General features: G+C 42.6%; 1 protein-coding gene across 2 annotated transcripts in view; it reads left to right on the top strand.

Moving 5' to 3' along the window:
* PTPRC (protein tyrosine phosphatase receptor type C) overlaps positions 1-16,099 on the top strand; it is a 162,087-nt gene that overhangs the window by 125,342 nt on the left and 20,646 nt on the right. For both annotated transcript variants that reach the window (XM_068125242.2, XM_078783738.1), the window contains 9 exons: positions 941-1,087; positions 4,562-4,726; positions 4,823-4,975; positions 5,353-5,517; positions 5,961-6,181; positions 6,331-6,388; positions 7,198-7,306; positions 15,157-15,197; positions 15,444-15,547. In XM_068125242.2, the coding sequence (XP_067981343.2) occupies positions 941-1,087; positions 4,562-4,726; positions 4,823-4,975; positions 5,353-5,517; positions 5,961-6,181; positions 6,331-6,388; positions 7,198-7,306; positions 15,157-15,197; positions 15,444-15,547 (1,163 nt within the window). The remainder of the gene's footprint in view (positions 1-940; positions 1,088-4,561; positions 4,727-4,822; positions 4,976-5,352; positions 5,518-5,960; positions 6,182-6,330; positions 6,389-7,197; positions 7,307-15,156; positions 15,198-15,443; positions 15,548-16,099) is intronic.

Below are 16,099 nucleotides of genomic sequence, written 5' to 3'. Positions count from 1 at the left end.
CGTGTACCGTGTACCCCTTTCCCTCGCCACCCCCCACCCCCCCCCCCCCCCCCCCAGCCCTCTCCCTTCCACAGATCTACCGACATCCCTGTTCTCTACTGTCGTGCTTGTATGGTTTCCTCTCTCTCCCCCTCTTTTCTCCCGCTCCCTTTATTTATTGTATTTTTATGGGGTCCGTTCATGTTTTCGTGTGTAATGTGTTAGCTCTTCCATGAGCCTCGACTCTGTATCCAAAAAAAAAAAGATTCGATTTTGGCGTCAAGAGGTCAAAGGTCAAAGTCTGTAATAGGTCTATAACTTGAGAATGGCTGAAGTGATCCAATTTAAACTTGGTACAGATATGTATAATTATGTAAAGATTAACTGATTCGATTTTGGTTCCTGAGGGCAAAGGCCATAGGTCAGAGGTCATGTCAGGTAAAAATGTGATAACTTGAGAACAGCTGAATGGATTTAAATCAAACTTGGTTCAAGTTTTATAATGATGTTATAATGTGGGCGGAGGCATATCGGTCGACGTGACGTTGAAGAGTGCTGTTCTAGTTCAGTGTTAAAATGACCATTGTAGAATGTGTAGGCCATATTATATGCTGATACCCTGAACAAGTTCCAAATACTTGCTCTGGTCACATATCATGGCAAGCAATTACCCTTGGGATGTACAGGTACTGAGGTATTTAGGTTTTGTACCTGTATGTATATCATGCTACAAAGTTTATTTTCAGCCAATTGCATCTAACACAATTTAATAATTGCTTTGGAGATCTATGGATTTAGTTTGTGATACCATTAGATGAGTTGAATGTGATAGCAAAATTTATCATCATCCGATTGAAATGAAAATAATATTTCTGTATTTAAAAAAAAAAACTTGCTGAGACAATGTAACGGGTATGTCGTGCCTCTGTACCTGTTTATCAAACGTGTTGTATTTTTCAAGCAACCATTGGTGCAGTCAAGTTTCTCAATTCATCGAGTGTGTACAACCGCACCACTAAGCTCGTGAATCTTCGACTTTTTTGGGAAGTGCCAACAGCGTGGACGAAGGGGAATTGCACCGAACTGAAATACAATATCACATGTAAAGGTAATGTGTGCTTATTCTTATTTATTGACCAAGCTGTTCAGATATTCATCATATAACAACGTTTTCCAAGTGTATCCATCCATTAGGAAAAGTGTCGCGGAGTGAAATCATAAGCAAGTGCTGTTCAATGATAGACCGGTATTTTGGTAAAAACTATTTGATTATTCGTGTCCAGACATTTCAAAGAGGTGTTCTGCGATGGATTTCTGTTTTTGTTAATTTTATGAAACAACACACATATGCTCCGAGGTCCAGTAAAGGAACTCCAGGCAATCATTTCCATGATAACTAAGAAGGCTGAGAAAATGATTATATCAAGCAAAGCCATTTGCAGTGCCTTCAGAAAGTATTCACACCCTTTGTCTTTTTCACATTTTGTTGTGTTGCAGCCTGAATTTAAAATGGATGAACTTGAGATTTTTTGTCACTGATCTACACATAATACCCCATAATGTCAAAGTGGAAATTTGTTTTTAGAAATCCTGATTAAAAATTAAAGATGAAATACAGAAATATCCAATTTACATAAGTATTCAACCCCCTGAGTTAATACTTGTCAAAGTACCTTTGCAAGTGATTACAGTTTCGGGTCTTCTCAGGTATGTCTGGATCAGCTTTGCACATCTGGATTTGGGGAGTTTCTCCCATTCTTCCTTTCAGATTTGCTCAAGCTCTGTCAAGTTGGATGGGGAGTGTCGGTGAACAGCAATCTTCAAGTCTTTCCACAGATTCACAATGCGATTTAAGTGTGGGCTTTGACTAGGCCATTCAAGGAATTTCACGTTCTTGTACTGAAGCAATTCCAGTGTTGTTGTGGCTGGATGCTTGGGGTCATTGTCCTGTTGGAACTTAGATCTTCACCACAGTTTAAGATCTTTTGCACTCTGAAGCAAGTTTGACTCAAGGATTTGCCTGTATTTGGCTCCATTCATTGTTCCCTCTATCCTCACAAGTCTCCCAGTCCCTGCCACTGAAAATCATCCTCATAACATGATGCTGCCCCCACTATGCTTCATGGTGGGGATGGTGTTAGATGGGTTATGATCTGTGCTAAGTTTACTGCAGACATAATAATAATAGTGCTTTGCATTCAGGCTAAACCCTGGTGTTGGGCTAGCGGCTAGGGTGCCGGCTTAGGATCCTGGGTTCGAATCCCGGTCGATCGCTGAATTAACGCCAGGGGGGTTGACTCAGCCTGTCATCCTTCCGAGGTCGACTAATTGAGGACCAGTTCACTGGTAATTCCCTGTTTGTCGTTAAAGGCGGCAAAAAGGGTTGGCGTCAGGAAGGGCATCCGGCCGTAAAACATTGCTTCAAAAAGGAGACCGAAAAACAACAACAACCACGGTTCCCGAAAAAGGCCAACCCCCGCTTGCGGGGAAAAATGGCCTCTAAAGGTGGTTTTTTATTCAGGCTAAAGGGTTCAATTCTCGTCTTGTCGGACCACAGAATATTTTGCTTCATGCTCTCAGAAACTTTCATTTGCTTTTATGAAAACTAAAGGCATGCTGTCATGTGCCTTTTTTCAGGTGCGGCTTCCATCTGCACTTTCTTCCATAAAGCCTAGATTTGTGAAGTGCTTCAGAGACTGTTGTCCTTCTGGTAGGTTCTCATGTCAACCAAGGAACTCTGTAGTTCTGTCAGAGTGGTCATTTGGTTTTTGGTGACCTCCTGACCAAGGTCCTTCTTGCCCAGTTGCTTAGTTTGGTCAGACGGCCAGCTCTAGGAAGAGTGGGTAGTTCCATAGTCTTTCCATTTTTCCATGATGGAGCTCACTGTGCTCTTTGGAACGCTCAACATTGTATAAATTGTTTTATACCCTTCCCCAGATCTATGCCTCCTCACAATTCTATCTTCGAGTTCTGTGGACAGTTACTTGGACTTCATGGTTGAGTTTCTGCTCTCACATGTGCTGTCAACTGTGGGATCTTATACAGAAAGGTGTGTTTATTTCTAAATCACGTCCAATCAATTGAATAGGCCACAGGTGAACTCCAATCAAGTTATAGCGACATCTCAAGGATGATCAAAGGAAATTGGATGCATCTCATTCACCTCAAACCCACCTTTAAATTTCCTGTTTTCTTTCCTGAAATCCCCTGTGGTGTCCATATTATTTATGCGGTGTACCCTGCCACAGCCCTCTCTCTTCCACATATCTCCTGATGTCCCTGTTCCTGACTGTTTTTGTGCTTCCCTTTCTCTCTCTCCCCCTCTTGCCTCCAGCTCCCTTTATTATATGTTCTATGTGTTAGCTCTTACATGAGCCTCGACTGAGTATTCAAAAGAAAAAAAAACCTGAGCTCAGTTTAGAATGTCATAGCAAAGGGGTTGAATACTTATTGACTCAAGACATTTCAGCTTTTCATTTTTAATTATTAGCTCCTGTTGGACTTTGTCCGAAACGGTGACTTATGGATTTGGTCTCGTGGACCAATTCTGTGTGTCTTTGCATCCGCAACCATATCTCGGAGATGTATGGACCAATTTTTTGATACTTGGTATAAAGAAAACACATGATGGTATACATATGCAAATTATTTTGTTTCGCGATGCGATTAAATATGGCCGACTGGCGGCCATTTTAGTTGTAAAAAACCCGATATTGAACACGTCCTCAAACATTTCTCAGACATGCATTTACTGATCTTGTTCAAATTTGGCACACAGATAATGGAATGATGGGTTATATATGGGATGTGATGGGCACGTCATTTCTTTCGAGAACAGATCCAAGATGGCCGACTGGGGGCCATTTTGTTACTTAAACGTGTCCCCGGCCATTTCTCCGACATGCAAGAACAAAACTTGGCACAAAGACAATGCATGAGAGTATACATATGCAGAAGATTTTGTATTGTCATCCGATCAAAGATGACAGTCTTTAATTCCATACAGAAAAATTACAAAAAACCACGGCAGGGGCTATGACATTTTATGTCTTTGATGATGTCTTTGATGTGATGCCATCACCCCTCCCCTCCCCACCCCCCCTCAAGTTAGTGTATGTAAACCTGCAGCCACTTGCTGCATATTAATTAATGCATTGCTACTGTATCTGCCAGTATGAGTTCACCCAAAGTACAGCATACCCTGTGAAACCTACCTGGTGTTGGCCTAATGGTTAGGGTGGCGGGCTTGGGATCCTGAGGTCCTGAGTTTGAATCCCGTTGAATTAACGCCGGGTGGGCCTGTCGTCCTTCCGAGGTCGGCAAAATGAGCCCCAGATAACTGGTTATATAGAGGCATTGCATCAGCGGCAGACGAGCCCAAAGAAATGATGCAGAAATGATGCTGCACACGAACCACCCACCCTGCGAAACATTTGCACCAACAGACTCAAACTCTGAGATAGGAAATGAGAGTGAAAATAAATGATTTGAATTTGAAATGATTGTGAGAAGGTGTGAGTTGTTTTCTTTTTTGGAATCCATATGGAAGGTTTCATGGTCATTCTTTCGTTTTCATGCACAGGTACTGCAGATCCATTGAAGGAGTATTCAAAGTATGGCAGCCCAGACAATTCTTGGGTCTTTAATAATGTTACAGCGAACATGGATTACAACTGCAGTGTGGTCGTTTTTGGATATAATAGAACTTCTGACCCAAACCTCATTCAGCAAAAAACTGAAGTGGGAAGTAAGCATTAAAAAAAAATAATTGTTTTACAATCTCAATGTTAGTTTAGAAGAGTGAACATTCGCATTTCAATCATAATGTCTCTTATATCGCCAGAATCGTCAGAGCCGAGATCTCTGAAAGCCAATCCTAAAGGTACAAACACAACGTATGGCGCTGATCTCACCTGGGAAGAACCATCGACAAAGAATGGTGAAATAAAAGAGTACAGAGTGAATTTCATTAATGCGACGACAATGGAAAAGACTGGTAACACACACGCACACACGCACGCACGCACGCACACACACACACACACACACACACACACATACATACACACACACACACATACATACATACACACACACATACACGCATACATACGCACACACACACACATATACATACACATACATACATACATACACACACATACATACATAAATACATACATACATACATACACACACACACACACACACACACACACACACACACACACACAAAGGTGGATAGATCGAAACCTAGGAGGGCTCTGTTCCACCTTCTGAAACCCGCTTTTGGAGATAACAAGCAAAGACACACTGGTCATTTTCATTTATATTCCATTTCCCCTTTAACTTGTGTCCATATTATGTTTTCAGTGGTTCGATGTGACGCAATGAATGAAAGTTCTACAACTTGTGAGCTCAAGAATCTCAAACCTTTCACCAAATACAATGTAACAGTCCATGCCATTACAAAAACCCGCGATGGTCATGAGATTCATGGAGGGAACGCAACAACAACTTTCATTTCTCCTGAAGGGAGTAAGTACTGATAAAATCGAGGCTTTGTAAGCATTGCAACCTGAAGAGGATAAAAGGTAATTTTTTGTACAATTGATGAGCCTGAAATGCTTTTGAAAAATACAGGAGGAATCGTGAATCTCATTTTCCAATCTGTTGGAATTTAAACTGCGAGGATGATAATTATGAGTTAACTTGAGGTGTGGGGTAGGCAAGGGTGGTGGATCGAAGGGGATAAAGGTGATGAGAGAATGTTCAGGTTCTTCTCTTGGCATGATATACGGGTACATTAAGGGAAGTCAGGGTGAGGTTGTCTTCATTTAAAAAATAAAAAATAGCATTTTTGTCTCGACATTCTGCAGCATATACTGTAACAGGGAGAGGCATTTCTGCAGGAATTATTCAGGAATATGATATTATTTTTTGCTGTGCTTTGTGTTTCTAGCCTTTTTGTGTTCATTTAGTTCCCAGCGAACCACGAGGCCTGAAGGTACGGGCAATAAAGGATGTGGATAATGCCTTTATTGTGTCCTGGAAGGAGCCAAACTCTCTCAATGGCAAGCTGCGTCATTATAAAATTCATATTTGTATCAGAGAGAAATGCAACCATTTTGTCTACAATCTACAAAACAATCTACAAAAAACGTTTGAAAATCTTCACTACAGCACCAAATATGAAATCAAGGTACTTTGAACTTCTTATATATATTTATTTATTTTTACACAAATACGTGTGTCAATGAATACTATTTGTTAATTAATTATTCGATTTTGTATTTGATTATTGAAATTTGATGCTGACCATTTTGATGTTAGTACATTGTTTGTGTTTAGGTTTCTGCCCATAACGAATTCAAAGGGGCGGACGCTTCGACTTCCTTTACTACATCTTGTAAGTCGAGAAGACTTTTCAGTATTTGTTAAATATCATTTGCATTGTATTATTGTCACATATTATTTGTTCAAGAAACCCCCAGACCCCAAACCTCACACAACATGACACAACACGCAACCATAACTCATTTTTAGCTCCCCTGGAGCATTGTTCAGGTGAGGTATTAGCATCGGGGCGTAGCGTCCGTCAGTCAGTGAGTCAGTAGTATGTACAACACGCGGATCTTCTTCTCCGAAACTGCACACACGATTTCGATGAAACTTGACCACAACCTTCATCACCCGTGACGTACTAAAGTTTGAAAAAAAAATCAGGGTCTAAGGGGGGGAGGGATTACGGATGGTTTTTGATGTTGAAACTAAACGTCCTATTTTCACCAAACTTTGTGAAACTTCTGCAGGACCAAGGCCTCCTGATGCCTTGCGAATCCTATCAAAAAATTCACATTAAGCTGGTCAATTTAAAGGTCAAATGTCATTCCGATTCTGTGATCGCTACTTGTGACTACTCATAAAGTATTCGCCTGATTCATATGTAACTTGTTAGGAATCATATCTGCATGGTACTCTCACAAGATTGTTCAAACCTCCGGCTAATTTAAATATTTTGTGGGGCATCCACGTCTACCAGTGGTTCCCTAGTTCTACCAGGTGAGCCCAGAGGTATTGCCCTTATTTGTTTTTAATGTAGTCTATGTAATATAGATAAATGTAGAACTATGTGTAACGATTACCAATGTACAAATTAAAAGTCAAACTTATTGAGTCTTCTAAGCTCAAAACCTTTAACTTTGGTTTCTTTTGCAGACAATTCAAAACTAACCATTGGGTTGATGGCGTTTTTCATTTGTTTGGTCATTGTTGTTCTTCTATTCATGGCATTCAAGATGCTGAAAGCAAAGGGGTTGTTGATAAGGTCAGTATTCATCCTCTGCTGTTTATTACTTCACCAATGAAAAATATAGCATTTGAAAATAAATTATGACAATGATCCCTAAACCCTGTGTCATCGTTTACTGTCATCTGTATGTTTGTATCGATTTACTGAACCTCAATCCAAACCACTGTAACTAATTTGTCCCTTCCATCATAAACCATCTTCACAACATCATCCCACAAATCACTTATCAAATCTAAGTGCAGAGTATAACCTAAATACTGGATTGAACATAGTTTTTCGGTGAATAGAATGATATTTATAGGTATACGAGCAGAGTACCCATCACTGACAGAGTTCTGTAGACGTCTCACCTGAAATGAGCATTTTTTTTTTAATGTGTGTTGGTAGAAACGGAAGTTCAGTATAAAATCCATTCTTCTGTTCCTCATTCTGAACTTGTTTTGCAATTCATCGTCCTTTCCCATCCTCCCTGCACTCATTGCAGGGAAATTCCCAGACTGTTCACGGGTTTGTTTTAAAATGTTTCAACTTCCCCCTGCAGTGCTGTATTAATTTGTATATTATAACTCGCTCTTCTTCTTCCTCTTCAAAAGGCTGTCTTCAATTTGCTCATTAAATCATGCTATTTCACAAAAAAATTCAATCTCTTACAGTTCTTCCTTTCTACATTCGATAAACTCACCTTCATTCCACCCCTCCTCAAACGTTTTCAGACGGATCTCTGATTTCAAAATCTCAAGAAATCCAGTTTGTACTAAATGTTCGATTTTCATTAATCATTCAAAACTTTCAAATCTCTCCCCTTTCCCCTCCCCTCTGAAACTGCCACCTCACCCATCCCCACCTAAACTCCCCCCTCACCCCTCCCCTCCTAAACTCCCCCCTCGCCCCTCTCCTCCAAATCTCCCAAACTTGCCCCTCCCCTTCAAATCTCCCCCCTCACCTTCAAAACTCCTCCCCCACCCCTCCCCTTCAAAACTCCCCCCTCACCCTCCCTTTCAATTCTACCCCCTTGCCCCTCCCCACCCAAACTCCCCCCTCACCCCTCCCCTCCTGAACTCCCCCCTCACCCCTCTCCTCCAAATCTCCCAACCTTGCCCCTCCCCTTCAAATCTCCCCCCTCACCTTCAAAACTCCTCCCCCACTCCTCCCCTTCAAATCTCCCCCTCACCCTCCCTTTCAATGCTACCCCCCTTGCACCTCCCCTCCTAAACTCCCACCTTACCCATCCCCTCCTAAACTCCCCCTCACCCCTCCCCTCCAAATCTCCCCCATCACTCCTCCCCTTCAAATCTCCCCTCGACTCTTCCCCTCCAAAACTCTTCCTCACCCTCCCCTTCAAATCTCCCCCCTCACCCTCCCCTTCAAATCTCACCCCTCACCCTTCCCCTTCTTATCTCTCCCCTCACCCCTCCCCTTCAAATATCCCTCCTCACCCCTGATTTTCAGGGGAATGTTTTTCAATTTTCTAAGGGGTCTAAAGTGTTTAACGGGTCTTATAATGGTCTAATGAGTCTAAGGGTCTTAAAAGGAGCGATTGGGGTCTAAAGTGTCCAAAGGGTCTTAAAATACATCTGAAAAGGGTTGGAAAAGGAGTATATGTCTCAAACAGGTCTATATGGGTGTGAAGGGGGGGGGGGTGGGTCTAAAGGGTTTTAACAGGGTCTAAATTGGCATGATGAGGTGGTATAAGGGGTGTAAAGGAGTGAACATGCAGTAAAGAAATTAAGTCGGGTTCGTAAATAAATAAACTTGGGAGTGAAACACGGCAATAATGAGAAAATGATCTCCTCATGACCCTATTCTGGTGCACCATGGTTCAAAATCTGATTGTAAAAAGTTTTGTTGCGATTAATCTTGTGGTGTCAAAGCAGTATAAGGTCACAAACAAACAAACAAGAAGAAGTCATGCAGAGCACGATACTTGAAAAATCCACCCTCCTCCCCCCCACACCCCCCTCCCCACATCCCCAAAAAATATTGCAATTGATCCAGCATTTTGTCCATTTCATCAATATTAAAATTGACAATCCTGATCAAAGCTTGAGTTAATAGGATGTGATGATTTTTAGATGAAAATTAATGATTTTAGAAGTTTGACCTAGAGTTGACCTTTGACCTTTCGACCTCAAAAGTAGTTGGCTTCCCAATTCAGTGCGGCACTATAAAAATGCTGTTAAAATTTCAAGTCAATTTGATTAAAAAATTGATGATTTTTCACATGAAAATTGATGATTTTGGAAGTTTGACCTTAAGTTAACCTTTGACCTTATGAACCAAAAAATAGTTGGTTTCCCAATTCAGTGAGGCAATATGCAAATGCTGTTCCATTTTCAAGTCAATCGGATGAAAATGGATGTTTTTTCAGATGGAAGACCATTTGGACACTTTTGACCCCTTTTGCTCTTTCGTCCTTAGACACCTTAAGACCCCATTTGACCCTTTTAATATCGTCGATTCTTTAAACAATTTAGACCCCTTTATGACCCTAAAAAAACTTTAGATCCCTTAGATAATTCGAAAAAATTTCCTCCCAAAAACGGTTTTGTCGACCTTTTTTTTTTTTTTTTTTTTTTTTGGATACAAAATCGAGGCTCGTGAAAGAGCGAACATTAATCACACAGAAAGACAAACAGACACATAAAACAAATAACATCGGGAGCGGTAGACAAGATGGGGAGAGAGGGGGAAGGACACAAACACAACATTTGAGAGCAGGGACCGAGACATGGAGACATCGAGAGATCTGTGGGAGGGAGAGGGCTTTGGGGGGGAGGCATGTGAAGGGGGGGAGGCATGTGAAGGGGGGGAGGCATGTGAAAGGGGGGGGGTGGGAGAGGTATAAACATATGGACACTGCCAGGATTTCCAGGAAATAAGTTGGAATTTCAAACAAGGTGGATCTGGGGTGAATTAGTGGGGGTAGAAAAGATCAAGGTTATGGATGGGGGAAGATAAGAGATGGTGGTGAACAGCTGTTTTAAAGACCTGGAGGGAGGAGAGGGATTGAAGGGAGTGTGGGAGTTTGTTCCACAGGCGGGAGAAAAGAGGAATGAAAGAGTGAAGGTGAGCAGAGAGCCGAGATTTCGGCAGTTTAACCATCAGAGGGTTGCTGGCAGATCTTGTGCGACCTGTAGGAATATTTGGGGGACAGAGCACAGAGAGAGCTGGGGGAGCCAGGCCAGAGAGGAGTCGGTAGAAGACAGAAAGACCACCTACCTGCCTGCGGTGAGTGAGTGAAAGGCCCTCAGAGATAGCTTCATCGCGGGAGATTCCAATGATTTTGAAAGCTTTGGATTCAACAGCGTGAAGCCGAGCCAGGTGTGAGGCAGGAGCACCAGCCCATAGGGGAGAACAGTATTCCATTGAGCTGCGGATGAAAGCCTTGTATGTGGTGAGGAGCTCAGGTGTGCCGAGGAAGGACTTCGCACGACGGAGGATGCCCAGTCGGCGACTGGCTTTGGAGGCCCGCTTGGAAATGTGGTTTTCCCAAGAAAGATCATGGCAGATAGTGAGACCCAAAAGCTTGAGTGACAGAACTTCTTGGAGAGGATTGTTGAGAAAGTAGATGGGAGGGTTGTCCAGTCGATCTTTTCGGAGAGACATAGTAAGAGAGTGAGATTTGGCAGGATTGAAAGACATGTTCCACTTGTTTGACCAGTCTGTGATTTTGTCCAGGTCTTCAGAGAGTGAGGAGGCTGCAGACTGCCGATCTGAGGGAAGAGGAATGGAGCGGCAGAGAGTGGAGTCATCAGCAAAGAGATAGAGAGGATTTTCCAGAGAGTCAGAGAGATCATTGATAAAGACCAGAAAAAGCACAGGGCCCAGCACACTTCCTTGGGGAACTCCAGCCTGAACAGGAAGGGGAGATGAGAGAAATCCATTCAGGGCCACACGTTGACTACGACCAGAGAGGAAGTCCGCAAGCCATGCATGGAGATTTCCATGGATACCATAGGAGGAGAGTTTGGTGAGCAGAGCTGGGTGCCAGACCGTATCAAAGGCCCTTGATATGTCAAGGGAGACAGCTCTGATTTCCTGTTTGGCATTGAGGACCTCCATCCATTGTTGAGACAGCAGAAGCAGCATGTCCAGAGTGGAGTGACCTGGTCTGAAACCAAATTGATGATCAGAGATCAAGCCATTGGAGAAGAGGAAAGATTTCATATCCGAAGCAATGATGGATTCCATGACTTTGCTGATAATTGGGAGCAGGCTGATTGGTCTGTAGTTGCAAGGATCTGTTTTTGCACCTTTTTTGTGTAAAGCGGTAATGTTAGCTGATTTCCAGGATGCTGGCAGATGACCTTGAGCAAAAGATAGGGTGAAAAGAACAGAGAGAGGGTGAGATAGAGCGGCAGAGCAGGATTTTAGGACCCGTGGGCTGATGCCGTCTGGTCCAGTTGCAGAATCAGAGTCTAGGTTTGACAAAAACTCCTCCACCTTGTCAGGAGAGAAGGACACAGAGTCCAGGAGCAGTTGGGTTCGACTGGGAAAGGTGGGAACAGAGAGAGATGGGTTTGGGACTAAGGATTTCGAGGCGAACACAGAGTTGAGGCATTCGGCTTTGTCACGTGCGATGTCAACTGTGTGGCCATTTGAGGTAAGGGAGGGGATGGACGGGGAACAAACACCAGAAACGGATTTGACCAGACGCCACCAGGATTTGGAGGAAGGAGACAGGTTTGAGAGTTCATTCTTGAGTGAGGAGAGATAGTGCTTCCTGGCACTCCTGAGGGTAGACACACACTTGTTCCGAGCTTGGTGGAAGGAACTGAGATTTCCTTCAGTTGGATTAGCCTTCCAAGAGGCAAAGGCAAGTTGTTTCAGGGCAACTGCCTCACCACAAGATTCAGTGTACCATGGACGGGAGGAAGGGTAAGACAATTGAAGGCGAGATGGGATAAATCTGTGCATGAGAGAGATCAGTTTGCTTTGGAAGAATTCCCAGGAAGAATTGATGTCAGAGGCAGTGGAGATGGGAGACCAATCCAGACGATTGATGGCTGCTTGAAGACCGTCCCAGTCGGCCTGAGTGAAATGCCAGACTCGTCGACGCTGAGGAGGCTCTCTGAGAATGGCCAGAGAGATGTCCACTTTGACAAGCACATGATCAGAAGAACCGATTGGAGCAGAAGAAGAGCAGCAGACATTAGCAGGGAAGTTTGTCATAACCAAGTCTAGAAGAGAAGATACTCCATTGGCTGAGATCCGGGTCGGGAAATTGACAGATTGTGTCAATCCCAGTGAGTCACAGAAGTCCTTTGCTGAGGTGCCATGGTGCTGAGGTGCCATTGCTGAGGTGCCACACACTGAGGTGCCCCATCACAAGTTGCGATGATGAATCTAAACTGATATCTCAAAGTGAAACTGATGTTGAAACGTGAAACTTAAACTACTGATCTATGGATCATCGAATGGGAAACCAGAATGAAATGCTGTGGGAAATTGCTGAAATCAAAGTTGTGGGGAATATCGAGAGAGGGGGGAGGTCAGAGCTGAAGAAACTATGTGGAGAGGGATAGGTGCCTGGAGGTGGTTGGTTGGTATGAAAATAACTTTGGTGATCTTCCATCAGGCTGTAGGCCCAAAACATGCCTAAACCCGTTTCCCAGCTGAGCTTTCATCGTATCACCTTCACTCCCAAGAAGTACTTCGGAGGTACAACAAGCATGGATTGGAAATCTTAGCTGATAGAATGGTATGAGGTTGTCGAGGTTACCAGTTGCACCCATTGTGACAGATGCTAACTGAATATTTACACTGAATTCCCATTTCTACCAATACACACACCAAAGGAAATTGCTCATTTCAGGTGAGACATCTATGAACCCCCATCAATGATGGGTAACTTTGCTAGTATATGTACTGTATATGTATATATGGATATGTACAGTGCATTCAGAAAGTATTCAGACCCCTTCACTTTTTCACATTTTGTTATGTTGCAGCCTTATGCTGAAATCGTTTAAATTCATTTTTTCCCTCATCAATCCACACTCAATACCCCATAATGACAAAGAGAAAACAGGATTTTAGAAAGTTTTGCAAATTTATTAAAAAGAAAAAATTTAAATATCGCATTGACATAAGTATTCAGACCCTTTGCTATGACACTTGAAATTTAGCTCAAGTGCTTCCCATTTCTCTTGTTCATCTTTGAGATGTTTCTACACCTTGATTGGAGTCCATCTGTGGTAAATTCAATTGATTGGACATGATTTGGAAAGGCACACACCTGTCTATATAAGGTCTCACAGCTGACAATACATATCAAAGCAAAAACCAAGCCATGAGGTCGAAGGAACTGCCTGCAGAGCTCAGAGATAGGATTGTGTCGAGGCACAGATTTGAGGAAGCCTACAAAAATATTTCTGCTGCATTGAAGGTTCCCAAGAGCACAGTGGCCTCCATAATTCTTAAATGGAAGAAGTTTGGAACAACCAGGACTCTTCCTAGAGCTGGCCGCCTGGCCAAACTGAGCAATCGGGGGAGAAGGGCCTTGGTAAGAGAGGTGACCAAGAACCCGATGGTCACTCTGGCTGAGCTCCAGAGATCCTGTGTGGAGATGGGAGAAACTTCCAGAAGGACAACCATCACTGCAACACTCCACCGATCTGGGCTTTATGGCAGAGTGGCCAGACGGAAGCCTCTCCTCAGTGCAAGACACATGAAAGCCCGCATGGAGTTTGCAAAAAAGCACCTAAAGGACTCTCAGACTGTGAGAAACAAGATTCTGTGGGCTTTCATGTGTCTTTCACTAAGGAGAGGCTTCCGTCTGGCCACTCTGCCATAAAGCCCAGATCGGTGGAGTGTTGCAGTGATGGTTGTCCTTCTTGAAGTTTCTCCCATCTCCACACAGGATATCTGGAGCTCAGCCAGAGTGACCATCGGGTTCTTGGTCACCTCTCTTACCAAGGCCCTTCACCCCCGATTGCTCAGTTTGGCCGGACGGCCAGCTCTAGGAAGAGTCCTGCTTTTTCCAATCTTCTTCCATTTAAGAATTATGGAGGCCACTGTGCTCTTGGGAACCTTCAATGCAGCAGAAATTTTTTTGAAGGCTTCCCCAAATCTGTGCCTCGACACAATCCTGTCTCTGAGCTCTGCAGGCAGTTCCTTCGACCTCATGGTTTGTTTTTTGCTCTGACATGCATTGCCAGCTGTGAGACCTTATATAGACAGGTGTGTGCCTTTTCAAATCATGTCCATTCAATTGAATTTACCACAGGTGGACTCCAATCAAGGTGTAGAAACATCTCAAAGATGATCAAGAGAAATGGGAGGCACCTGAGCTAAATTTCAAGTGTCATAGCAAAGGGTCTGCATACTTTATGTCAATGTGATATTTCAGTTTTTTCTTTTTAATAAATTTGCAAAACTTTCTAAAATCCTGTTTTCTCTTTGTCATTATGGGGTATTGAGTGTAGATTTAAGAGGGAAAAAATGAATTTAAACGATTTCAGCATAAGGCTGCAACATAACAAAATGTGAAAAAAGTGAAGGGGTCTGAATACTTCCTGAAAGCACTGTGTGTATGTGTATGTGTATGTGTATATATATATGTGTATATATATATATATATATATATATATATATATATATATATATATATACTTACAATATCGCATTAAAAAAAAAACTTATTCTGGCTTTTCTTTGAAACTATTTTTAAGGCCAACAGAAATAATGCATAAATTTGTATGATCTCTTACAAATTGTGGATACTTTCTATGTTGATGAAAAATATTTTGATCTGACTTGGATTATTGTGAGTGCCTCATAAGTAATCTTTTGAAACTTTTTATTAATGTAGTAGTACCAGACTGATCTCTTGGTTTTGTTCATTTCAACCCTACCCTGCGCAGTCGAAATGGTTACTCAATCCAAATCCCCATGCCAATAAGAGGTAAATATTTGAGATTTTTACACCATTCAATTGAATTGAATTAAGGCATGTGAAAATGAAACTTAAAAAAAATATTTACTTCAGCCTAGTTGTTCCAAGTTTTTTGAGGAGGTCTTGCAGATTACCTTAATTTCCAAAAGCAACTGCATTATAATTTTTTTTAATTTCTATTTTAAATCACTGGCTCATATCAATCAAAAAAATGCACAAAAAATGATACTAATGATTTTTTGCATTGTCATACAGAACCCACATTACTGGAGGTGCAGCCAATCCTAGCTGAGGAACTTCAAAATGTATATGAGACAAAAGCAGCTTCAGATTTCAAAACGTTCCAACAGGAATTTGAGGTGAGTACACTTGTATATACCCACTCCCCTGTGTGCTTAATTGTGCATCATACACCTCTGAATTGAGCCTGGTGTTGGCTTAGCGGTTAGGGTGCCAGCTTGGGATCCTCGGATCCTGGGTTCGAATCCCGGTCGATCACTGAATTAACGCCAGGGAGGTTAACTCAGCCTGTCATCCTTCATAGGTCGGCAAATTGAGTACCAGTTCACTGGTAATTCCCTGTGTGTCGCAAGAGGCAACTAACAGGATTCCCGGCAGGAAGGGCATCCGGCCATAAAACATTGCTTCAAAAAGGGGACCACTGTGCCCGATAAAGGCAAACCCCTTCTCTGCAGGGAAAAATGGCCTCTAAAGGTGGTTATATACCCCTCTGAATTAAAGATCAAGGTCAAATGTTGGTATGAAAAGAAAAATGCGGTTTTTTTTTGTCATCGCTCAATTTTGCCAATGATCTGACTCAATTTTGCCAAGGCTCGAAACACCATCTGAAAGAGCGCTTGGCCTTCCAAGATATTTTTGCATCATAATAGCGGACCTGCACTGAAGTTGCG

Source organism: Myxine glutinosa, chromosome 8 (assembly GCF_964187855.1).
Source record: "Myxine glutinosa chromosome 8, kmMyxGlut1.1, whole genome shotgun sequence".
In the NCBI taxonomy this organism is placed as follows: Eukaryota; Metazoa; Chordata; class Myxini; order Myxiniformes; family Myxinidae; genus Myxine; species Myxine glutinosa.
The sequence above is the reverse complement of the archived record's forward strand: the minus strand, read 5'-3'. Positions and strand labels throughout refer to the sequence as shown.